This window comes from Arvicola amphibius, chromosome 12 (genome assembly GCF_903992535.2).
Source record: "Arvicola amphibius chromosome 12, mArvAmp1.2, whole genome shotgun sequence".
Classification (NCBI taxonomy): Eukaryota; Metazoa; Chordata; class Mammalia; order Rodentia; family Cricetidae; genus Arvicola; species Arvicola amphibius.
This window is the reverse complement of record NC_052058.2, coordinates 84,009,264-84,034,977: the sequence shown is the minus strand read 5'-3', so window position 1 is coordinate 84,034,977 and position 25,714 is coordinate 84,009,264. Positions and strand designations below refer to the sequence as shown.

At 50.9% G+C, this 25,714-nt stretch overlaps 2 protein-coding genes across 4 annotated transcripts in view; both read left to right on the top strand.

The window, feature by feature from the left end:
• Window positions 1-11,300: 11,300 nt before the first annotated feature.
• On the top strand, window positions 11,301-11,873 carry Ascl5 (achaete-scute family bHLH transcription factor 5). Its single transcript, XM_038348485.1, has one exon. It carries the CDS (start codon window positions 11,301-11,303, stop codon window positions 11,871-11,873), a length of 573 nt encoding a protein of 190 aa, XP_038204413.1.
• A 1,547-nt stretch (window positions 11,874-13,420) lies between these two features.
• Window positions 13,421-25,714, top strand: part of Cacna1s (calcium voltage-gated channel subunit alpha1 S) — a 65,090-nt gene continuing 52,796 nt past the window's right edge. For all 3 annotated transcript variants that reach the window (XM_038348673.1, XM_038348672.1, XM_038348671.1), the window contains exons 1-2: window positions 13,421-13,572; window positions 15,006-15,111. In XM_038348673.1, coding sequence (XP_038204601.1) covers window positions 13,421-13,572; window positions 15,006-15,111 — 258 coding nt within the window. The remainder of the gene's footprint in view (window positions 13,573-15,005; window positions 15,112-25,714) is intronic.

Here is a 25,714-nt window from a genome sequence, read left to right as displayed (position 1 = left end):
AGACATAAAATCTGGGGTCAGGCAGGCCCAAGGGTGCTAAGATCCTCTGATAACTAACTGCCTGCAGGGACACAGAAGGTCAACTCTGGTCCTGCCCTGCTGCTGCTACTCATTGTGTGGCCACAGGCAAGGCCAACCTAACCTCCTCACTGACCCCCATTTTTCTAGCTGACTCCAGAGCCTACTAAACTCGCCTGTGGTTTCTGGAAAGGTCAGTTCACAGGAGGGAGGTGATTTGAGACAAGCCTGGAGCCATGCCTTTTCCTCAGCTGTTCACACATTTTATTGAGTATTCCAAAGAAATAATTAGTGCGCACACTCGATAGCTGTATAGATATTGATATTAAGAGCAGGTTGGTAGGAGCATGGGAGTGAGCGTATGTCATAGTTGGTATTACGCTCGTGACACAAAGGATGCTGGGAATGAACATCAGACATGGTGGACGCAGCCTTTGCTAACAACTCAAGTTTGAAACGGTTGACATCTGGTCCCTTTGGAGCTGACGCCTGTCAGTGACTTGCGTTCTTTAGGTTTCTCCTAATTCAGGAAATGTGGGATGAAAAGGACCAGCAGAGGGTTTCTCAATGTTGGACTTCTAGTGTGGTCCAAGGGCTGTTCAGACCAGGCCTGGATGGAATTGCACTAGACCCTAGGCCTTCCCCAACATCACTGGGCACTGTGGAGTGATGGCTGCATGCATGGATGCAGAGCCAGGTTCCAAAGCCCAGTTGGACTCTTCCTAGCAGTCTTGGGCAGGTCAAGCAGCCTTTCCCTCTTCAACTGAAAACTGGTAGTGCCATTTCACTGGGTACTCTAGGAGGAAAACGAGTATTGTGTACACCTGCGCACATGTGCACATGAACATACGCATGCAGCAGGCCCGGGACGTAGTCGGCGTGCTTGTCATCTATTATTCTCAACATAAGTCTGTGCAGTGGGAAGAAGGGTTCCCCATGAACTTCCTGCTGGGAAGGGTCCTTGCTGTCTCTGCAGCCCCTGCCTAGGCTCCCATCTTAGAGAAACAGCATGGTGTGAGGGGTGAGGAGGCTACTGCAGAAACAGGGGTCCCCCAGATGCTCTGCTGCCTTCCCGAGCCAGATCTGTGCCGCATGTGTGTCCACAGACAAACTCTTTATCTTTGGGACACTTCCCTGAAGGAGTCCCAAGGACAGAGTCCAGGTAAACTTCTCGGGCTCTGCTGCACCGGCTTCGGGTTGTTCTACAGATGTGCCACCCTCTCTGCACTCTGCAGTCCTTTCTAGTCATGCAAAGCCAAAGTCACCCCCAATCCCACTAGCCTTGGAACCGTCCTGGAGAGCCAAGGCAGCTCTATAAGCCTCAGATCAGCCCAGAAGGGTCTGGCACTCAAACAGCCCAACCTTAGCCTTGGAAACCGCTAGAGCATCATCTCCATTAGGCAAATGTACACCCCCTTCTGCTCCAAGACCCTGTGTGCATGCTTGCAATGTTCTTCCTAAGCCTGACCTCTGGGCCACACTTGTGTCCCCTTGTCCTTCAGACAGGCAGTTGCTGGGAGGACTACACAGAGCTCTTCCTAGTCTCTGGCCCAGTCTCTCCCCCAGGCAGCCAATCACAGCAGGCCAGGAGTGGCCCTTCCCCTACTCAGGAGCCCCCTCCTCTCCCCCTCCCTTTATGGGTGTGTCGCACACACTGAAGCTTCATCAGGTGAAGTGTACCTTGTTCCTAGCGCAGTGGCAGTGCAGCTGGGCCAGAGGCCAAGGGAGATGCAGAGAGGCACACAGGCAGCTTGGAGTTTCTTCAGCCACCTGGAGTCCCGGGAAGCCCTGGCCAGGGACAGCAGTGTGTGAGGATCAAACCCCAGGCAAGTAGTTGATAACGGGGGTGTGTTTCGTCCTGAAATAGAGTTGGAGGAGGGAGGCTGGTGTTTACTTAGAGCTTAGTCGCCCCCTTTCAGCTCACCTACCCAAAGGAGAAGAAATAGAGCCATAGAGCCGGGACACCTGCTGGTGGGGTTGCAGCACCCACCTCTTGTTGGGGGAGTAGAAGGTGGGGTTAGCTGTGCTGCCAAGGACAGTGCCACCAGCCGGTGTCTGTCCATGGACCTACCCCACCAGAGCCTGCTAGATTTGGTTTAATGCCTGCCTAGCGTTCCCTGGAGATGGTCATGGGTCTTCTGTGTGGAGATCGCCTGGGAGAGACTTTCTTGGACAGAGCTAAAATGTGAAGGATGAAAGAGGAGAGAACCTTGGCTTGGGTTTGAACTTGAGAGCTGGCCCTAGGAGGTGCGGGGCAGCAGGTGGGGGCGGGGCTTTTTGAGCAGACTTGCGAGAACTGCAGTCCCAACTTCATCACTCAGCAGCTGTGCAGCCTGGGGTCCTTTGCTTCTCTGCATCTCTCCTAGCACCTGTCAACAGGGTCAGTCGTTGCTGTCGCCCGGCTCGGCTGTGAAAATGAAATGAGTGTTTAGCATTTAGGGCAGGGGGAATGTGAGGGGAATATTTTGCAGCTTCTAACACTGAGGCTTACTAGAGCGGTAGAGTGGGGTAAAAGGCTACTCGGAAGGGAACTGGAGGGGATTAAATAAGTTGCTAGCACAAGGTAGATGTCCAGCAAGTAGCCACCCTTCTCTGTGATAGGAGCCAGTGTGGTGTTGTTTAACATACATGTGTCCTCCCACTGGCACCTGTGCCTTTGTCCAAAGACAGATATTGCATGGTGAGTTTTATCTGTTCAGGGCCCTGAACCTCTGCATCTCTGCTCTACTGCAGGCATTAGGCATTGATGTGACTCTCAAGAGTGCCTGCTTGCCGTATCCACATTCAGCTTGGTAGCATCTACTCAGGAAGAACACATTCCCCTTCATCTCTGGCTACTTTCTGGGTGCCTCCAACCTGTCAGGAGCAGGGGTGGGTAGTACGGGGTGGAGTGGTGCATGGGGAAGCATTGAGCCTTCTCTAGAGAGAGAGAGAGAGAGCAAAATGCAAAAATGTGCAGCAAAGTCAATGGACATGCAAGAGTTCCCCACCAGTGTCCCAAACAGACTATAAGGAGAGACCAACAGACAAAGGCTTTGGGGACAGAAAAAGAATAGAAACAGGAGAGGGAATAGAAGGTTCCATGGACAAAGAGATGCTCGAACAGGTCCCAGCAGGAGGAGGAGGGGTGGGCAAAGAAGGGAGTGGCTGATGTCCCCGGAAGGGAACATCCCATGAACACAGGCTTGGAAGAGAGGATCCAAGGCCAACAGAGCGAAAAGAACAGAGCAGCATTGTGGTATAGCTAAGGGATGATGGGAGTTGTGGTGAGGGCAAGATGAGGGAAGGGGGTGATAGCACCCACTGAGAATCCTATGCTAAGCAAGGGACTCAGGATCCCAGGGAGTGTCAGTTGTCTCCCTCTGGGGGCACCGTGACCAAAGCAGTATTTTAGACAGATGAATACGGGCATCCAGAGCCTGGACACCAGTCACTGCCCCATCAATAGTAATGGAATGTTACTGAGCACTTAGCCAGGCCCCTCTCAGAAGCTTGGTCCTCCTAAACCTTCCCCCTAGCAAGTTCTGGGGCTAGCCCTATCCAGAAGAGGCACAGAAGAGACCGGATGCAACTCCCAAAGCTGGGAAATAAACATCGGGGTTCTAAGGCACATCCAGCCAGCCTCCAGAACTCTCGGTCCCAAGGAAGGTAAGAAGAGATGAGGAGGTAAAGGAGGCAGATGAGTGAATTCAGCGGCAGCCTGGGTGAAGGAGGTGGTGAGAATCTCCGTCACCGTGAAGGGGACAGAGTGATGGCAGCTGGGAAATAAGAGGCAGTCTACCCAGGTTTCAGGTCCTAGTTCGACCAACCCATCTTCCTCCCGCGGAGGGCCTGGAGACATCATAGTTCTACCCTCACACGAGGCTGACCACCAGCAGGGAGTGTCCCAAGTGCTCAATCATGTTTGTGTGGTCCCTCCTTTCAGGCCTACAACCATTTAGCTCTGGTGCATGGAGTGACTTCCACCTGTCTGTTTTGAGTCTGTTAACTCTCCTGGGACCCTCAGTCATTTTCTCTGTGGTCCCTATGGATTTTCCCGGGTGAAATCCTGCAGGGTGAGCCTTTGTGGAAGTGGACATGGGGATTCATTTTTCCTCTGTCCCCTGGGTTGGCAATGAGGTGGACCCTACAATTCTGCTTTCTATGTGAGCTCAGCAGGACTCCCCCAGGGCATGTCTGTTCTCATTGCCCCAGGCCTCAGCCCATGGCTCCAGCTGTTCTACTCCAAGAGCCGTTCCTAAAATTTCTGGAACCACAGTGCATTTCCTCAGCAGAACTGCCTGCTTTGCCCTGACCATACTTTGAGATTAGTGTGATGGAACCCAAAGCCTTCATGAACATCGGGGGTGGTGGGGCACAGCGCTAGGTGTTCCTGGAAGTCAGATCCCCGACTCCTGGTCACACTATACCAGCACCACCCTGCCTAGCACTCTGATACCCACCCCACTGGACTTGCTGGAGTCCTCAGAGGGAATTTCTATTTCTGAGAGGAAAGAAGGGGACAGTTTTATCTTAGAATAAGAGTTAACTTTGTAACAAGAGTCCAGATGTCCTGGCTCCTGCATCATAGCCTCTTCCTCCATTTTGGGGGTATGGGTGAGGCAGGGTGGGCAGGGCGAGTGCTGTGTATGGAATGCCCGTTCAGTCTTCCAGATCTCAGACTCGCTCGCTCTCTTGGACTGTCAAGATCCATTCCTGGACAGGCTCATGACTGGCTTGTCCCAATGCACAGGCCAGGTTCCCTCGACCCCCAACCAAGATTTAATCACTAGAGTGACCATGGGAGAGTCACTTCCTCTCTAAATCTGCTTTCCTACCTGATGAGACAGTATCTGTCCTGTAGTGAGAATGAGTGGTGTTTACACACATGTGAGTATGTATTGTGTGGAATAGGGACCAGCATGGAACACCCTGGGCTCCCAGACTTAGCTGTTATTATCTAAACTGGACGTGCTTCAAATTCTAAGTTGTTGCTGGCTCAGGAGATCATTGCTTCTTGGGTCAATCTATCAGGTCCCCTGATAATCCATTTTAGAGCAAATGTTTCCAAAGCTCCCTTGCGGACTTGAAAAGACATTTGAAAACGGGTCCCAAACTAATGAGAAGATGATGCCTGATTGAGGGCTGCTGTGATGGATGGCAATCGTAGAAGTTAACAATGGTCTCTCTTTGATATTAGGCCAGAACTTTAGTTCATAAAATGGTTTAGCCAGCTTACTAGCTAGTTCCTGGGTACATCAGACACACAATACTGTCCTCACATCCCAGAAGCTAGGAGCAGGGCTGGGATGTACACACAGGACGTTCCCCTTTCCACCATGTGGGACCTCTCTTGGGTGGGATTGGTTTGTCTCTGTCCTGTAGTGAGCGGGGTTTACTCAGGGACCCACCTACCCCAATACAAACCCCAACCCTGTCTATACCAACCATGTGACCTCATGCAAGGGACTTAACTACTCTGTGCTCCAGTGTCCTCATCTGCGACTAGGGGTGTTATCAGTCCTGACATCGAAGGCGTGGATTAGCTCTCTGGCCCGGTAAGAACAGTGCCTGTTACACTCCCATGGGGTCCTGCCCTACCCTGATGCTGAGAACAGCAATCTAGGTCATTCTCAACTGCACCCAGCCCACAAAGGGCTCTAGGAAAGAGTTCAGAGGACATTTGTTGACAGGCAGGAGATCACACCTGTGCATACTTTTGGTTAAAATCAGGTGACTTCCGTGACCCTTCTCATTCAGACATTTGAGGGGTCAACTGGGACTTAACATGCAGAATTTTCCTTTTATGGGTTGTTCAGACAGATGTGATTCTGAGAGCTGCTAGATGCGGCATCAGGGTGCTTGCCCGCTGCAATGTAGGTAGTGGGGACTGCCACCTTGGGCTTTTTTCATCACCACACACAGGGTTTCTAGAGATCTCAGGCGCTCTACACTGGGTCACCTGCCTTATTCATCAGAGCTTGGTTCTTAGCAGCTGCCACATGGCCCGTGTATATTACCCTCCCCTACAGTAACCACAGAGGTAAACGGCATTGGTCTCATTTCGCAGAGGAGAACATTGAGACTTGTAGAAATCAGGGCTAAGACTGCTTGACCGGAGACAGGAGCTGCCAGTTGGATACTCAACACTAGGGTTCCCTGCCTGAGGCTGCCTTTTCCCATGACTCTCCTCCCCAGTCCTGGGGCTGAGAAGGCAGAAGCCCAATGCCCTTCCTGTAGAATGAGAAACGCTCTACGATCATCTTCCTGTGACTTCTCAGCAGCACCAACGCTGAAGGTTTAGGAGTGACTAGGCCCCTCACCCAAGTCCCGCTGCTAATAGTTTCCTTAATAAAACGACTCTTATTAAAGCTTAGGGGCCCCGTCCAGTCAAGATGACCCTCATACATCAATGCTAGACCCCAGTAAACTGCAACCAAGCTTCAGGACCACGAGCAAGACTCTCATCCTCAGTCAATTCCTCTTCGGTGAGCAAGTGATGCCCTAGGTCCTTTCAGGTGCGAGGATTACGAGAGCTAAGGAAGCAGGCTTCTAGACAAAGCAGTAAGCACCAAAGTGAAGCTGGCTGCAAAAATGGAACTGGGGAGCCGTCAGGGATTCCCAACCCTGAAGCAAGAGGGACAGTATGGAAGGAACATGGTGGCCTAGTAGAGGACTCACTTCATTCTGGGCAGACCAAGGGCAAGTGGGACTGATTTGGGCTGCTGAGTCATGTCAACCCAGAGGACACAGCATTACTTTCCAGTCCATCTAAGGTACAAGTGAGTTCACAGTCATGGGACGTGACTCCTGGTCTCTTAGGCTTGGGACGTGACTCCTGGTCTCTTAGGCTTGGGACGTGACTCCTGGTCTCTTAGGCTTAGGATGTGAGTGGTTACCATATCCCGTGTAGCACGAAACATTCCAAAATGGCTGCTCGTGTTGATGCATATTTGGATGCATTTAATATGTACTTGTGAGAGTGGCCAGGTTATCCTTCTAAAATATGTATAGGCATATTAAACATACCACTCAAGGGGAGCTATGATATTTTTTTCTTCCTCCTTTTATCCCTCCTCCTCCTCCTTCTTCCCTTTTCTGTGTTAAAGTATGTATTCTGGATATTTAAGGCAGACTTTCCCAGACTTAAGAATTTCGTTAAGTGTTTGTAGTTCATTTTCAATTTCCAAATTCAACAAAACAGGTTTCTTTACTGCAGGGCTACCTAGGGCCCCATGGATCACCAAGGAGGGGAATGCAGACTGTGTGACTGTGGAGCGCTTTGGTAAAAGTCTAGTGACTACTTTGCCCAGGGATGGGGGAGACGATGCTGAAAGCCAGTGACCTTCTGGTTTAGGGCAGTTGAGTGGAGAGGAGGCTTGGGAAGTGTTCTCATTGCGCCCAGGAAGCACCGTACACTGAACACTGGCTAGGGATCTCTCAGAGCCATAGGAAAAGCAGTGGAGTTGTGAAGAGCTTGCATCCCACGAACCCTCTTCCAGAGCCGTGGCTTGTCTCTGAAGAGGGTTGTTCTGCTCTCTTCTGACCTCAGACCCAAACTCCAACCCCAGTGAAGACAGCAAGAAAAGCAAGACAACTAGGGGCAATACGTGCAGAGGAGGCTACTCTGGACCCCTTTATCTAGTAAGGTGCCTAATAGTAACACCACGCTCAATTTATTTTTATTCAAATCAGATAACAAAGCACCTATATAGGCAATAAAAGTTTTGTGATGTTTTTGCCAAACAAACTCAAGGAAAATATAGTAGAGTTAACAGAAATCCACGCAGCTCTTCCTTGCTGGTCCTAGAACCCTCAGTCTCCAGGAGGGGCTGTGAGAGGAAGTTAGAACTTCTTCACAGGGTCAGGACCTGAGTTTTGCTCAACCGCCACTTGCATTTCTTCTCATCACCACGCTGTGGCGCTGTTGACAGTCACTTCTACTGAGTCTGATCCTCATAGATCTTTGAGGCTTGTTTGTGTGGGTTGTTGTTTTCCTTTCTTTTTTCCCCTAAACTCGTGCAAAGGGGTTTCTCATCATGTTCTCAGGGGTGAGTTCATGAGGTTTGGCTCCAAGAATTCCATGCCCCATCACTAGCAAAACATCTCCCCAAGAGTGACCAAAGTGACCCCTCTTAGCAGAAGCTAAATACTAGGTTTATAACTTTAATCTACAGTGGGGCATCCCTCCGACAGGAAATCTAACTTAATAAGATCCTTTGTTGTGTCAGTGTGAACCTTTCTGATCCCCTGCGGGATGCCGAGTCACCAAGAGAACTACCACAGAAGAGCAGGAAGCTGATTATGGCAGAAGCATTTATTAGTTCATGATTCCTAACCACAGTGCCTTGGACAAGTGACTTACCCTTCATGCACCTCTATTTTCTCACCTGCAAAAATAAGTAATATTAACCACCTCCCAAGAATGGTGAGCACTCAAAAACATGTAAGAGGAGCACTTAGAACAGCGCCTTCCACATCGTAAGTCAGCTGAAGCCAGCATGATTTCATAGCAAGCCTGCTGACTGGAGCGGCCTTACCTGCAGAAGGCTCTTAGTAAGCTCCGTTGGCCATCAGGCCATGTAATGGTCACAGGCGATGCTGGGTCTCAGTTTCTAATGTGGAGTAAGAATTGCTATGGGAAGACACCGTCCACGACAGTTGCCTCCTCACCGTGCTCCCTGGCAGCTTCTCTGTCTTTTTCCAACAGTAGAGAAAGAACTGACCCAGAACTGCACGGGCCCAAGTGAGGCTTCTCATGTGAGTCACTTTTCTGAATAGCTTTATGAAAGAACAAATGTCGGTGCATGGACTACTTATTTTACAAATAAAGTCTGAATGTTACATCAACACGAGAGGTTGTGTTCTTAAACCTTCATTAATATAAATAAAATCCCTCCATCTAGCAGATCAAATATAAACAATCAAGTCTAGATCCCAAATTTTCAAAGAAACAGAATATTACTGGCAATTTATCTTGAACAATCTTTATGTGCCCTTTAAAAGAAAAGGCCTAGCCCCACCCACTGAGGCTCACAACCTGAGTAAAGTCTCAGTCCTGACAGCCCAGGCTGGGAACTGGAAAGCTCGGGCAGTGTGGGTAGAAGCCGTATTTGAACTCTCTCATGGGCTCAAACTCTCTCATGGGCTCAAACTCTGCTTTGCTGGCAAAGCAGAGTTATCACGGCCCCACAACTGAAGTGTTAGCCAAGGTGTGAATCAGGACCAAGCAAAGGATGTCTGGAGATTACCCTAACAAAGCCAAGCATCTGTCAGAGAAGAAATGTTTTCTAGAGTGTTCCTCTATGACCAGTGGGGAACTCTGGGGATGCTGTTCACAACAGCGGGGAGATATGAGTTTTGGTTCCAATGTCTTATACATCAGTTTCCACTCGAGAGCAAGCGTGAGTCTCTGTGAGGCTTTGGGGCCTGGTTAGTTCATTGTTCTCAGTCAGCATGGAGGAAAACGCAAACTGCGGATAGACTCGAGGCCTGCAAAAAGGGCAAAAGTGGGAGGGCACAGAAGACACCCAGTAACCTGAGATTGACACCAGTTCTCACCAGGGAGAGGACTGGCTCTTTTCTGTCACACGGAGAAGGTGTGACCACTACCAAGGCCTCAGGATACCCATCACCCTCAATGCAGCCTGCTGACTCAGCCATTCAGTAAACACTAAGCATCTTCCTCAAATGACAGAGAGACAAGTGGTACAAGGACTTCAGCACATTGTGGACACACACGAGAGCAGGGAACAGGATCAGAGAGGCTGCCTAGAAAAAAAAAAAAAGAAGATATAACTTGAATTTGATAAGCACAGCTGATGAAAGCTGGTGGCTCTTAAACCCATCGCAGACCGATTATTTCCAAAATAACAGCTTTCTAAAACCTGGGAAGGGCTACCTGTAATTACAGCCCGCCCTGGCAAACCCAGTTTTTGGCCTAATCCTCTTTCTTGGTTATTCATCCAGGATTTATAGAACATCTATTACATGCCAAGGACGGGGCTTGGCTACAAGAAAAAGAAGACACCCTGTTCAGTGCCATGGAGGAGAAAACCAAGAGGGTGGGAGATGGTATATCCTCGACCTAATGTGATTTGGGGCAGGGAAGGAGCAGGTGGCAGTCTCTTTGACAGGCAATTTTGAAAGTGCTAACAACACTTGAGCCTTTGTCTTTCATTCACCAGAGAGACTTCTGTGATAACTTGAGGTAGCTGCTGCCACTCCTTCTGCTAGATCGATAGGCTTCTTTAAGATATTTTATGATTTTTTTTTATCCTGCTTCCATGTGTGGGTGTGTGCACGTGAGCACAGGTGCCCATGGAGGCAAAGGGTAGTGGATCCTCTGTGGCTGGAACTACAGACAGTATGAGGCCCTGCTATGACCGCTGGAAACCCAGTCCTCTGCAGGAGCAATGCCTGCTCTTGAACACAGAGCCATCTCTCTAGCCCCCCGCCCAGGAGGCTTTTCTTCTGCCATTTTTAGATGTAAGGCCCTGGAAAGTATCAGTAATAAGATGGTCTGTATTCTCAAAGGACATGGCATTGATGGCCACCGATATCAGCCAGGCCAGGTACGGGATGCTCCGGTTTATGTGTTTTCTCTTTTGGTTCTCTTCTCTTAGGAACTGTCAAGGGTGTTTTCTGTCTCTCCAAATACAGAAATCTGACTCAAGGATGCCACCTGACCATTGAGGGGTGAATGCAAGATTTGATCTCTAAACAGCATCTCTCCAAAGATGCACTCTCTTCCCTCCTGATCGTTTCTGGAGTTAGGAGTGCCATAAGGGCCTTTCCTTATTAATATGTTCACTCTTCTTTGCTTTTAGCGAAATTCTGGGACCTCTTCTTCAGAGTTGATGCACTCCCTGCCCTCACCCCTTCCCCACAGCGTGGCGATCCTGCAACAAGAACCAGTGAAGAACTAGAACAGGGCACTGGAGGAACTGGTCGTGGAGGCTCGCAGCTAGTGCCAGGGGCAGGTGCTGGGCTGCAGGAAGGGGCAAGATTTGCAGATCCCTAGGGCCAGGGAAGCCGACAAGAGTCCTCAGATTACTCAACACATGGCACCGCAAGCAAGAATGGCGGCAGGAACCTGCTGAGCAAGGCGCCGCGCTTGTCCAGAGCTATGACTCTCTTTAACAAGTCCATGCCAACCTAAAAGAGCAAAATGAAGCCTTAGCAACTCGCGACACCCCAGAGCTGCTAGCGATGTGACTTGTCGCCGTAGTCAGGACAACACAGAGCCCAAGCAGAAGTCATTCGGTGAGGGCTTCACTTTGGGTCCAGCTCCACTGGACGCAATGAACAGTAACTTCTGCCGGGCCCTTGTGGACTGCGGGGCTCCCAGCGGCATGCAGCTGGGTGTCGTGGCCCCTGCAGGACAGACGCCGCTGGCAGCCACCGAGCCCCTGGGCAACGTGCCCTTCTTACTGTACCCGGGCCCCGCCGAGCCGCCTTACTACGACGCCTACGCTGGGGTGTTCCCCTACGTGCCCTTCCCCGGCGCCTTTGGGGTCTACGACTACCCGTTCGAGCCCGCCTTCATACAGAAGCGTAATGAACGTGAGCGGCAGCGCGTAAAGTGCGTGAATGAGGGCTACGCGCGCCTCCGCGGCCACCTCCCCGGAGCCCTGGCGGAGAAGCGGCTCAGCAAGGTGGAGACCCTGCGCGCCGCCATCCGTTACATTAAATACCTGCAGGAGCTGCTGAGAGCCGCCCCCGACGGCGGCGATCCATCCGCTGCCTCCTCCCCGCCACCCGTCCGCACCGGCCAGGGCAACTCGCCGCAGCCCCCCTTCCGGGTGACGGAGTCCAGAGGGTCCTCCCCCTTCTCTCCCTCGCCTTTCTTGGAGTCGGAGGAACCCAGCCTTTGACCAGGCCAGAGGCCTCGACTTGTTCCTCTAGGAAACAGTATAGGGGTTTCTGGGTCATCTGTGCCGGGCAGGATAGTGATGTTCAAGGTCTGTGCTCCCATCTCCACCCACTTGGGCCAAATGTGCAGGCCCCGAGTAGAAAGTGCGAGATGCGGATCCCAAGAGGTGGTGAGTGCGGTGAGGAGCGGAGCCCTGGACAGCTCCCGGACCTGACTGCTGCTTGGCCTCAGCATGACTCTGGTGTCCCCTACAGCAACAAGTCCCCTGAAAGCCAGCCGCACTTTGACTATTATGTGTCATGCCTGGGTCTTCCACAAGATGGCCTCAAATACTAGCGGGGAACTTGATGGTCTCTAGAGAGAAGGAATTCCAGAGAGAGGGAGGCCTGGCAGCTGTTGTCAGTTCAGCACCCTGGAACTGACAGACTTGAGAGAAGGGTGTGTGTGTGGGGTGTGTGTGTGTGTGTGTGTGTGTGTGTGTGTGTGTGTCACACACTTCTATCACTGGTGCTAGTTAAAGACTTTCTTGACCACAAATGATCACCTCCCTTCTCCCACCTTTCGTTAGAGTCTTCTGGTCTATTTCCAGGTTAAGGACTTTCATCCCTCCCCAGCCCCCGAGACTTGTAAGCTTCTAGGGTCCGTTGACACTGTGTTTACATCAAGAACTAAAATAAAAGGACTGTTGAGTTTTGTGATTCCTGAATTATTGTCTCTGCCCACCCTCCACCTAGTTTGTCTTCTCCATTTGATTCCCCCCGCCCAGAATACTTGCTGCAAAAGGTGTGTGGGGTATTTGCTAGCTTGTGCAGTCAGCTAATATTTCCAGACAGCTTAATATATACTGAGACTTCATGCTAGGGGGTCAGGGCTCCATAGAGAAAGCACACAGACCTTGTAAAATGAGGGACATGAGGGGCGGGGGCCATGTGAGAGCCATCCATGCGCATTCAACGTTGCCTGGGAGTCTTTCACTTCAGCGGGCTCCATTTCTGACAGGAGAAGGCATGGTGGTCCTGGACTCATCCTGACGGATCCTGAGATTATAACGGATGGAGATATGCTGAGCTAGGCCACCATCCAGCACCTTCTCTGAATAGAGCCATGGAGCTGGGGTGGGGAGAAATTTAATCTCTGCATGAGGGACCTGTCTGATTTGTGGCTCCACCCACAGGCTCCTCTTCCTGAACCCTGTTGCCCAGCTCCAAAGATTTCCTATCTCCCACTGCCCCTGCCCCATCTCAGGCCTGGGTGTAAGTCATCCCTTTATACCCAGTCCTTGCTCTCCTTGGGGGCAGTTTGAGATGTCACTGGCTGGACTAGAAGGAATGACAGCTGCCTGGCCTTAGGAGTTTGGGCTGGGCAGCACGGGCTAATTTTACTCGCTGGGAGCAGAGAGAGTAATCCTCCCACCCCCACTCCCGCCCTGATTGCCTCAGCAGGACAGGCTCAGTCAGGCCCAGTCCCCAAGGTGGGGGCATTGGGGACACAGGGAGGAGAGGGCCGTGGACTGGGGGAACAAGGGAAAGGAGGGGTGCCAGGGAAGCCATGGAGCCTTCCTCACAACAAGATGAGGGTCTGAAGAAGAAACAGTCCAAGAAACCTGTTCCTGAGATTCTGCCGAGGCCTCCCAGGGCCTTGTTCTGCTTGACTCTCCAGAACCCCCTAAGGAAGGCCTGCATCAGCATTGTGGAGTGGAAGTATCCTTTTTAGGACCCGAGGAAGTGGGGGTGGGGAGGGGGTGGGAGGCAGGGGAGTGTATGGGTCATCTTAGACCTTAGATGTTTAGCATCCGGGTGGCTGGGCTTTTGGAAGGGGGTTAACCCACTACCTCAGACCGGCATAAGGAATAAGGCAGGAAGGAAGGTCTCTACCACAATGGAAAGAGGAGCTTCCTGGGTCATAGGCGACAGCCAGAGAGAGCAACTGATCATCTTGGGAAGGGCCTGTGCTCATGGGAGCTATGTCTAAGCGTGTCCAAGTCTCTATCATCAAGGGGGTAGCACTCAAGGTTTTGAATAAGAAGATGAAAGAAGTAGAAGCTCTCGAGGACATCCTCCATGGGGGTGGGTAGGAGAGAGTGACAGTCCAGGGACAATTTCCACTGGCTCAGGTCTCAGTCACAAATGGAACTGGTGAAGCAGAGTCGAGGGAAGGCTTACTTAGTGGTTCCTGGATTCTGGAGAGCACACTTGGGTGTTTTCGCCCAGAAGCAGTGCCCCGAGACAGGGCCTGGATGTCTCCCTGGGTTCGCACAAGTTCTGGAAGAAGAATGATGAGAATATCCGGGTTATTTGGGGAAAGGAGGGCCTGCCGAGAGGAGGCCTGTGCTGAGCGGGTTCTGAGAGTCGGGAATATCTGAGATATTTTTGACATATTCTGGAAGAGTGGGATGCCATCAGCTGTTCCTGGGGGAAATGGAGGATGGGGGCTAACTGGGAGGGTGCGGGAGATATGAAGACACAGAGAGACGGTGCGACTGGGGTTAGGCCTCACTCCTGTAACTGCACTGTGTCAGACCGTGTCACCTCTAGACCCCTCCCTCCTTGCCTGTCTCCCCTGACAGCACAGCTTCCTCTGGCAGGCTTTCCCCATTCTCCATTCTGTACTCCGCTGAGCCCACTCCACCCATAGATCCATTCTGTGCCAGCCCCGTCCCCTGTCTCTACACTGAAAGTGCTGGGAAGCCAATGGGATTCACCCAAAGCTATCTACATCACACGCCTCCACTCTCTGCCCCAAACGATACACCAAGGATGCTGTCTCGGTTTCCCTCCCTCATAGCTAGAAAGACTGGGTTCCAGAGCATTCGTTTGAAAATGACTGCTGGGGGCAGGGATGTATCTGGGAGGGGGATGTAGGAGTGCAAGCCCACGCACACGAGTGTGTGCACAACGCTCTGAAAACATGGCTTTCCTCCCCATTTCCCATCTTTTCCAGTCCTATTGAACATACATCAACCCCAAGCCTCCCTGGCCATTTTGGGAGAGAAGCCCCCATAAATCATTGCGTGGCCTGACTATCTCTTAGCATTACAGTAATAAATTTGTAGACCGGCCTTCAGCAGGCTCTTCTCCTCAACCCTATACATCCCACTGACGACTCGGGGAGCTCTCCTTAACCCTGGCGCCAGACCCTTCGAGACCATCATCTTGCTCACCATCTTTGCCAACTGTGTGGCCCTGGCAGTGTACCTACCCATGCCTGAAGATGACAACAACACTCTGAACCTTGGTTTGGTAAGGAAGCCTTCCCTTCCTTCCTCTTGCATTCCTCAGCCCTGGACCGGGAGTCATCCTAGGGTCTGGGAGTCATCCTAGGGGCTGGGAGTCATCCTAGGGGCTGGGAGTCACCCTAGGGGCTGGGAATCACTCTAGGGGCTGGGAGTCACCCTAGGGGCTGGGAGTCACCCTAGGGGCTGGGAGTCACCCTAGGGGCTGGGAGTCACCCTAGGGTCTGGGAGTCACCCTAGGGTCTGGGAGTCACCCTAGGGGCTGGGAGTCACCCTAGGGACTGGGAGTCACTCTAGGGACTGGGAGTCACCCTAGGGGCTGGGAGTCACCCTAAGGGCTAGGAGTCACCCTAGGGGTTAGGAGTCACCCTAGGGGCTGGGAGTCACCTTAAAGACTGGGAGCCACCCCAGGCTTTGCTCTGGTGGAGAATGCTGGTGCCTTGGTTCCCTGGCAACACAGACCAATGTCCTCACACTGCCAAGTTTCTCAATGGCCCTGCAGTTTTATCAGATTGAACTTGTTCAGCTCAGTTCCACGACACCCATCAGTTAGTGATCACCTGGCCAAGCACCCAACGGGCCAAACTCACGGAGTTTTTCCCAAGAACTCCCCAAAGTAGTACCAGTTAACAGATGTGGAAGCTAGGCCACAGCAGTGTGAGCCAGGGATGCTGAACACTAACCTCCTCTTGGATAGAATCCTGAGTGTTGCTCCCACTGAGCTTGCCTACTAGGGGTATATGATATAGAAATCTGCAGAAAGGGCATTACAGACCTGAGGTGTCACTCTCTCCTACCTGTCACCAGCAGCACGGAAGGTTCTGTTTTCAATGTTGAATTATTGAATCTCCATAAAAATCTCCATGGTATAATATTAGATTCTCTGAAAATAAATTGCTGAATAAATACAACAAAACCCACCCTTGATAACCCAAAGAATTGGAATTTAGGTACATCATGTAGGATAATCCCCATATAAGCTTCTAATAGGGCCTCATACCCTGGTCTTTCTGACTTTGGAACTTGTTCTTATATTTATTTTTAAAATATTTTTATTTTCAAATTTAAAAAATTTTATTTTCAAATTATGTGTACGCATGTGGGCATTTACAAGTGTCCTCAGAGGCCATAAGATGATATTGGATCCCCTGGAACCAGAGTTGTTAACGTAGTTATGAGCTGGGTGCTGGGAACTCAACTCATGTCCCCTGCAAGAACAGTACTCACGTTTAATCACGGAGCTGTCTCTCCAGCCCCTGAATCTTCCCCTTCTATTGACTGTCTCCCGAAGGTGCTAAACAGAACAAGGACTTCTAAAGAAGTCCACTTCTAGAGAAACAAAGAATAGCCTGGGGATGGGACTCAATGCTGGGATACTTGCTTAGCATCCAGAAGGCCTAGGGTTCCACTCTGGTACCACAAAAACTGTTGGTAACCAACAGGACAATGGAGTTTCATTCTCCAGGGTTTTCCCCTGTCCTGGAACCACAGGGCTTGGAGACAGGAGGCCCATCTGCATGTATCCAGAGCCAGAAAGAAAAGGGTGTGTCTCTGCCTCTCCTCAGGCTGGTTTCCATGGTAATCTATTCTGAATTGAGGAGAAGTTGGGTGCTAAATGTATGCTTGCTAGGAATGGAAATAACTGAGTTCCTAGGACAGAGCAAGAGTCATTGCTCTGTCATGCTACCAGGGAGGCTGCCGTGTGCAGCCAGGGCCTTCTACAAGAGAAGCTCAATTATCCACATCCATGGATTTAGGGAGAGTTCTTGGTCCACCCCACACTTTGTGACTTCATGATTTGGTTCCAGGTGCACTTTACAACGATGAATGCTTTTGGTGCTGTGTGCTTATGATCCTACCACTGGGAAGGTGGAGGTGCCAGGATCCCTGGGGCTCATTGGTCAGCTATCCTAGCTGAATCGGTGAGCCCTAGTTCCTAGTGAGAGGCTCTGTTACAAAACAACAAGGTGGCCAGCTCCTGGGGAATGATACCCTAGGTTGTCCTTCGGTCACTAAATGCATGTACACACACGTACACATGCCCCTACACACACATGAGCATGTGTACATACCCACATGGACACACACACACACACGCACACACACACACACACACACACACACACACACACACACACACACGAAGCTAACTGCTTTTTACAAACGACTGCCTTCTTTTAAGACATTAAACCACACCTTAGGGATTGGCGATCTTCCATCTTGTCAGATAATCCTGTGGTGTTTCCCTTTGGTCTGTGGGCTGAAACTGCAGCTCTTTAGTCAAGTCTAGAGCTCAGAGATACACCATAGTAAGTATGCTGGACGGGAGCAAGCTGGCCAGCATCACCTGGCAAGTCAGCACACCCTGGGACACTGACCACCTGGGAATAACTCTAATCTGAACCCTCTATTATGAAGTCCAAAGAGATTAGGCCACACCAAAGTCTGCCTGAGGCCCCCTTACCACCACTTGTTCCCAACACCCAGAAGATGACAAGGAGAGGGGACAGAGCAGATTAGGCATTTATCTCTCTCTCTCTCTCTCTCTCTCTCTCTTGTTATTTTGCCTACTTGGAAGCCTACAGAAAATTAATAAGATTCCAGTTGTCTACAATAATATTTAGCTTTTAAAAGGGGAGAGTCTAGGATGAAATCTGAATTAACTTTCTTGTTTATTTCATGAATATATATTTAGTACCTATTATAGGCCTGGAAAATCTCCATAGATGTCATTGTGAACCAAGAGTTCACAATCTTCACAGAGCTCAATTAATTTAGTCATTTAAACAAATAATTACAATGTAACCAGTTAAATATGTGCTTTAAAATGAAAATAGGGTCATGTGAGATCTGAAAAAGAGAATCTAAACTAGTCTTGGGGTCAAAGAGGCTCCCCAAAAGATAGAATATTTAACCCAAAGCCTGGAGGATGTGGGTAGGACCAGCCTTGTAGCTATGTATCTGTTCAGAGCTCCATTCCTCTTGGAATGAATGCTTTTGGCCATGGCTTTGAAGTTTAACTTCACCTTTGAATTTATGTTTTGAAAGTAGAGTCCGCTGGAAGAGTGACCCATACTCTGGGAGCTTGGAGATTCAATCCCCACACTCTCTCAAATTCTGCCATCTTCTGACTCAAAACACAGGCTTAGATTCTTCCCTCCCTGGGGTCCTGGGCCCCCTGGGAGTGGGGAAGGCCTTATTAGAACACAAATCCTTATATGTCTCAGAGGTGGGCATGATTGTGGATGTCCCTACCTTGTGCTGGCCATGCCATAGCCCATGCAGTGGGCGGCTCTGCAGGGCTGAAGTCTAAGGCCCACCCCACCTAGGGACATCGTGTCTCCTGGAGTGGAGGTCTAAAGGCTTCTTATGTTTTGTCTGTTCACCATGGTTCGCAGTAACAGGTTTGTGTGATGGGGAAGTGCCTGCCCCCTTCTTCATATCTGGCTTGGTCACAGGATGGTAAATGTTGGGAGGAGAGGATGTGGAAGAGAGATTAGCAGGCGTTTGCAAAGGTCTAACCTTACCCATACAATAGTCAATTGGCAGTTATTGCTATGGCAGCTTGAGAAAGATGATGTGGAAAAAGCAATTTTGTTTGTTTGTTTGTTTTAGCACCTTTATGAGCAGAGATTCCTACCTTTTGAACAAAATACCTTCCATTTTCATATGAATGGAGTCCTTCCCATCCCTGAGCGATACAGCCAGTGCTTGGTAAAGGGTGGGGTGAGGGTATGCCTTCATAGTGCTCTGGGAAGGGCTCAGCAGAAAGGGGGTTTGGGTTGGAGCTACATGGGCAAAGGGATGGATGCAAGCTTAGGGTAGCATTTTAAAAAATTCATTTGTCTTTATTTCATGTGCATTAGTATTTTGTCTGCATTTATGTCTGCGTGGGATCCCCTGGAACTGGAGTTACAAACAGTTGTGAGCAGCCATGTGAGTGCTGCGAATTGAACCCAGGTCCTCTGGAAGAGCAGCCAGTGCTCTTAACCACTGAGCCATCTCTCCAGTCCATCAAGTAGCATTTTACAAAGCTTTCCAGGCCACCACAAGAGGCGTGGACTGGGGTGAAGTGGGAGCTCGGAAAGGTACACAGAGCTGTCCCACAGAGATGAATAAGAGCGTGACGTTGAGAAAGGTTAATGAAGTGGGCTGGATGGGACTTGGTGACTAACTGAAGGACGGTTTAGAGACAGAGCTAAGAGAAAACAAGGATGTCACTGGGATTTCAGTGTCACTCAGCAAGACAGCTTGGGGAGTAAGGTAAGTTCAGACTCAGCCATGTGGACACCCTGGACAGTTGGGTTCTTCGGGCTTGAGTATTTGGTGACAGAGCTCTCTTGCTGTGGCGTGTGCCAGACCAGCTAGGATGTGGGGCAGGCAAAAGTGGCTTCCTGCCCATGCCTTGTACAAGCCACGTATGAGAACTGGACCCATGATAATGACTGGGTGCCCTGGCACTTGTCTGAGGGTATGGGCTGCTCCCTCCAAATCCCTCTAGCATTCCATGGGAGCATCAGATCTGTATTTGGGTCTGGGGTACCCTTCTGGTTCTGCCTGTTCTACGTCAGCAGGGAAGCCACGGGTCCTCTCCGAACAGAAGAAGAAACTGAGGCCCAGATAGGGCAAGGAGTTATGGCAATACACAGGAGTAGCAATGCAAAGGGTAGCAAGATGAGGACCAGACTGTTAGTACCGCCTTATGACCCAGTGGTGGATGGGGGTCTGGGCTCTAAAATCAGCCACACTGGAGGAGTGCTGTAACACGGTGGTTAGGGCAATGAATCTGGACCAAAATGGATGCTCTTGAGTCCTAGCTCCCTTCATGGAGATGTGCTCTTGGACCTGTGTAAACTCCATGTTCTACCAGCATCTCTGTTTGTGGTGAGGTAACCTGGTATAGTTGTGAGATGTTTCTGTGTGAATGAGGGTCTTTTAGGTTCTTGTGCCTTGTACTTTGACCTTAGGAGCTTCGTGTTGAGTGTCCCCCCTGTTCTTCAGAGTGGGTGACCCAGCCAGGCAGCCCCTGGCCACTAGATAGATCCCAAGGTTGTGCCAAATGATTATGTCAGATAAAAGAAAATCCTTCCTTCTGTTGGAGAACTGTAGTTGAGTGTTAATGTTTGATCAGCATGGGTCAGTCCTAAGTTCGAGCCCCAGTAATGGGGAAAAATCCCTCTTCACCCAAGTTGCCCTCTGTCCTTGCTCTCTTTGGCCCCTCATCTCTCTTTGAGGCCCCAGTGTGTCTGAACAGCCTTCCTGGTTCCCTATCATCACCATGGGCAAAAGCAACACTGAGTGTTTGCCAAGGGCTCACACTCTGTCCAGTGTGATTCAGACACAAAGAGGCTAAACCACCTCCTGGCCCAACTGGCTCATTGACAGGCCTGTGCCCTTTGCAAACCATTCAGCATGGGGGAGAGAGACAGGGGAGGAAGCAATCAGAGCTGCTTACTGTAGTCCTACTTCTCTTGACTCCCGGAGTTGCTGCTCAGGCTAGAAAAGGTGCTCAGAGTGTCCACTCTACCCTCTGGGTCTGACTTGCCCAGGAGAGAAGCCTGGCTATGGCTTCACACAAGTGGAGGTGGCAGACTGTCAGAGAAGTAAGAAGATGGGCAAACACATCCACCTGCAGCTGGGAAACAAGATTGGAGCCCAGGGCCTGCATCCCAGTCCAGCCCCAGACTCTTTTGTCCTCCCCCAAAACCCAAGACTTCAATTGAACTCAAAGGAACTTTTGGGAGGGCCACCACTCTAGTCTTGGCTGACCTTAGGGGACCCATGAGAATCTCAGGGTTGATCAGCATCCCTAATTAATGATTAGAAGCAGATTTCTTTGGCTATAATCTCTTCTTTTGCCCTCAAATCATGACTTTCACAAAGTGAGCTGTACTGATTTACATACAGGAGGAACACATGACAACAGTTAACGCAGCCCACAAGACAGCAAGCAGGGAGTGAGGCAGGTTCATAGAGCACTGAAGGAAGAGTTTAGTGACCGTGGAAAAAGGCTACAGCAGGACCAGTGGGGTGTGCACTGCCTACCGGGAAGAAAACTTACCCCGGAAGCTGTTTCTCCTCTGGGAAGAGCCCATCTCTGCAGGACTTAATAGTGAGAAGCACAGGAGCTCCCCTCAAGGCAGTGGTCTTCAAAGGAGGGACAGGAGGAGGACTTCTACCCATCAAGGGACATTTGCAATGTCTAGATCATGTAGTGTGGGCAAGGATGCAGGTACCGGTGCAGGACAATTGGAATTGCCTAGCTCCAGTGTCGGTTAGGATTGAGGTTGACAGACCCTGCCTTAGACAGTTAAATAACTTTTAAAATATTCTGTTGGCAAGGTGGCTCAGTGGGTAAGGATGTCTGCTGCCAAACCTGATGACCTCAGTAAGAGTTGCCAGGACCCACATGGTGAAAGGAGAGAACCAGTTCCCACCGGTTGTCCTCTGACCTCCACACTCCTACAATGGCACACTTGCCCTCCTCCAGCAAACAAACAAATGTCAACCAAATCATAATAAAATTACATCCTGACATTGCAAGAGTTCTGGCAGCCTGCTCCCAAGCTCTAGATGACTTTTCCTAACAGCCATAGGAGACATAACCTGCTGCGTGGGCCGCTATGAGCTGCTCTCCAGACTGCCGCCCATCCAGCCCCTCCTTGGCTCCAGAGCAGCCAGCCCTAAGCCATCATAGGACACTCTGATGTCCTCTGCCACATTCCTGGGGTTCGGGTTGCCTCCCAGTGTCCTCCACAAGGCTGGAGGCTAAGCCTCTGGCAGCCAGGGCATTTGTCCTTTTATAGGGTCCAGAACGTCCTGCTGATGCCTGCGGACAGTGGCCCACTCTGCCTCACCATCCGGGGAAGCTGGGCCTTCGGCAGGGCCCCACTCTGGCCTTGCTTTCAGAGCATAGCAGATCAGAGGAACTATGGGCTGCCCGACTGGGTCATCCATTCTGAGGAATACAGGGACCCTCGATGTGAAGCTTCTAATGTTGATGTACAAGAGAGCCCCCAATAAGGATCTGGGAAAATAAAAGTTTCCTGGCTTTTGCCCCACCCCCGAGCTTGCCCTGGGTTCAGCTCCCTTTCCAGACATTCTGCTTCTTACCGAATTAGTCCCCTGACCCATGAACCAAATGGGACTGAACAGCAAAAGCCTGTGGTATGTGCCACACCCTGCAGCCTTTCAGGGGACACTAGGTGTAAGGCCAGGAGCATTCATTCCTGAACTCAGTCTCTGTTGCCCCACCTGTGAGCAGGGGCCAGCACTTCCCCTTTTAGAACTGCTAACCCTCTGTGAAGTGACCTCACATACAGCCTGGTACATAGGTACGACGCAACAAAAGTTCATTTCTTTGTCCCCTGCTTTTCCAGCACCGATGGCCCACAGCCAAAGTCATACTGTGTCCAGGACTGCAGGGCGGGTGGGGTTGTGGGCAGGGTCCAGCAAATGCCTGTGGATGCCTCTCCCTCTCCAGTGTGGGCTGCTGGTTGAGACTGTGAACTTTTGACTTAGACGCTCTACACACGTACTTCAGTTCTGCTGCTTGGCTGTGTGCTTCTAGAAGGTTGTTCACCCGTTCTGTGTGTTGGTTTACTTATCCCTAGAGTGGTCGCGAGAGTGCTTAGTGGGCAGGGGCTCCATTCATGTGTGTGGCTAGAACAGGTCCTGGCAGGTAAGTGGATGCTTAATAAGGCTTAGTTGTTATTCTCGTTATCCCCCAAGAAGATCCATCCCCAGTCCTCCTAGATGAGGCCTTCTGTTTTCCCTACCTCCTCTCCTGCCATTCAGCCTGTCTCCAGAGCTAGACACTCAGAACGTGTCTGCACACGTGGCCTGAGAAAGCTAGTATAGAGCAGCAGCTGGACAAAGACGCCTTCCCCAACCACCTAGAGATGTAGGGTAACCTGAGTGATCCACCCAGACCATGTTCATTTGATCAGGGGTTCGGCACACTAAATATAGCAACTTTGCTCACTCCTCAACTGGTCGTTCTCCAAACCCTCCAGAATGAAGCGTCAGGGAGATTCCAGGTCCAGAGAGCGGACAGGGGCTGAGCAGCAGCCCAGCAGGCTGGCTCACCAGAGGAAGGTGGGCAAGGACTGGGGGTGGGGCAAGGGACCCGTGCTCTCTGAGAAGCTCTCTTCTCCTTCTATTCTTGCTTCTCTCATATAGGAAAGAGGAAACATGGCGCCTGCATCAGAACTCAGGCCCAGTTCACATTGTCTTGTTTGTCTCTTATTGGAGAACCTCCCCTTGAGTTCTGAGTCCTCTCCCTGCTTCCCTTGAACCTGGAGTACAGAAAGCTCTGACTGTAATTGTTCTTAGTGATTGTGGTCACCTGGCCTCCTGTCTGTCCGGAGTTGTGCCTTTTCCACTGCTAAGGTCATAGGGGCCGCAGCGTTCTGTACTATTGTTGGGATGTGAACCTGGGCAAAGCTGAATGGACCCCTCTTTCAGGAGTCCTAGGACCTTCAGGCACTATCTTATCTTGGGGACACTGTGAACCCCACCCTATGGACTTCTTACCTCAGGGTAACTCTCCAGCCTTAAGAATCAAAAGCAGGGGACTAGGCCACAGACTTATCCAATAATGAGGAGGCCATTCCTACTGTCTGCTCCCAGAAACAAGAAAGATGGTGAAGCCAGGAGACAGGCAGCCTTTGCAACTGGAAAGGGTCTTGTGTTGTGCCTGCCACCAAGCACCTGCGGGGAGGACTAGGTGGCAAGGGATGCGTGGAGATACCCAGCTGACTCCCGCTGCACCCCTCAGCCCAAGTTCTAGCATCCACCAAGTCCCCATCAATTCTCTTGACCCCTCCCATCAAGTGAACCCCATGAGTCTAGTACCTCTGGCTCCTGTATGCTTCGTGTCTGTGCAGACCGCAGGCCTGGGCCCTAAGGGAGGAACCTTCCTCTACCTCCTGCTACATCTCAGCTTCTCCCAGGAAGTGACACTGCAGTTCTTTCAGATTATTCTGCAAACTCTAGAGCCCTCCATGGGGAACATGGAAGACCCGTAGCAGGAATGCAGACCAGGTCACGATGCTTGGGGCACAGCAGAGGAAGGAGAGATGGGGACAGCTGGCCCCGTGGCCCAGACAGAGAGGCTGTACTGGGAAAGTCCCTTTGCAGAGGAATCTGGCCAGCTGCCACCATCTTCTCTCAAAGTCCTAGGCATGCCTGGGTGGGGTCACAGGAGATGAGGACAGAGGCAGAACCAGTGATGTGCATTGTGAACCCTGGTCTCTTCAGCCCAGGACTTTGGGGATGCTGCATTCCAGTGTAACAACGTACAGACACAAGGCCTGTGCTCTTACTGAAACACCAGGTGCAGCCCTTAAAGCTCTTAGAGGCCTGTTTGTGGGAGGACCCCTTGTATTGGGTACCTGGTGATGAAGGCCTTTGTAGATGGAGTCGTCAGAGCTTTTACCTCACAGGCAGCTTCCTAATCTTCCCATGAGTCCAGGAGGGCAGGGAGGCAAAGAGTCTACGCCAGGGTCAAAGACTATCTCCCCTCATCTGGTGTCAGGGTCTGATCTGCTCTATTGTGTGGGGTCACTCTGCTTGTGCCACGTGGGACTTGCTATGTGACTGACAAGCCCACGTTTGTCATCTGGCTGTACTCAGAAACAAAGAACCGCTAAGCTAAGCTAAGCTGAGCATTGCTGTGGGGTTTTCACAGAGCTTCCTTGATGAGACGTTGAGCTCATCTTGCCTCAGTGGTAGCAGCCATTGGCAGGCCCACCCAAGCCCGTGGCTTGTCTCTTAGGCAGAAGGGCCCAGCACTGTGAACAAACCCACACGCACACGCACATGGTAGGCACCTTTGCAGATACAGGTGACATAGCAGGAAATGGAAGAAACAGACCTATACTCACGTCAGGAGACAGTTAAGTGGATGAGCAGGCAGCTGGCCGGTTAAGTCTTAAAGTCTGCTAAAACAAAATAATGTGTCTTCAGTGAAGAACTGGGAGGTAGGGAGGGTAACACAGAAGGGACCAATCATAGGCTGGAGTCAGAGAGAAGGAAGACAGTGAGCCCTAGGGAAGAGTATTCCAGGCAGAAGCAATTCTTTCTACTAGATATAAAGAGAAAGTTGGCCCCAGGAGGGGGTAGGAGTGTGTAGTCTTCAAAACCTGCTGTTCCCTGCTCCTAGTACTCACCCTAAGATGCCCTAGCATTTTCCCCAAATCCTGTTCCCATAGGGCCAAAACCACTGGCTCAGTCAGTATCCACGGGAAGATGACATGAGCTCCAGGGGAGAACAGAGCCCCGGGCAATAGAAGACACCCCAGGGACAGTCAGAGGCGTCCTATGAGCCTAGATGAGCAAAGGCTCAGTGGCTGGGTCCCCTGGAGAATCTGAAAGCCATCCCTCTGGCGGGACAACAGTGAGGCCAGCAGTCAAGGTCAGCAGGGGTCATTTCACAAGGGACCCTCTTCTCTTTGGGTTTACCTGACAAACCACATGGCCCTAGGAGACCAGGAGGGATGGAGTAACCAGAGCAGAGAGGGGCTAGGAGGAAAAGGAGCATCAAAGGCAGCAAGGGATGGCAGATTAGAGAGTGTAAGACAGGCCGGGGGCAGTGCCAAAGGAAACGA

Bases quoted from the DNA above. Each gene is read 5' to 3' on its own strand.
- Ascl5 (XM_038348485.1), top strand. From the start codon at position 11,301: ATGAACAGTAACTTCTGCCGGGCCCTTGTGGACTGCGGGGCTCCCAGC.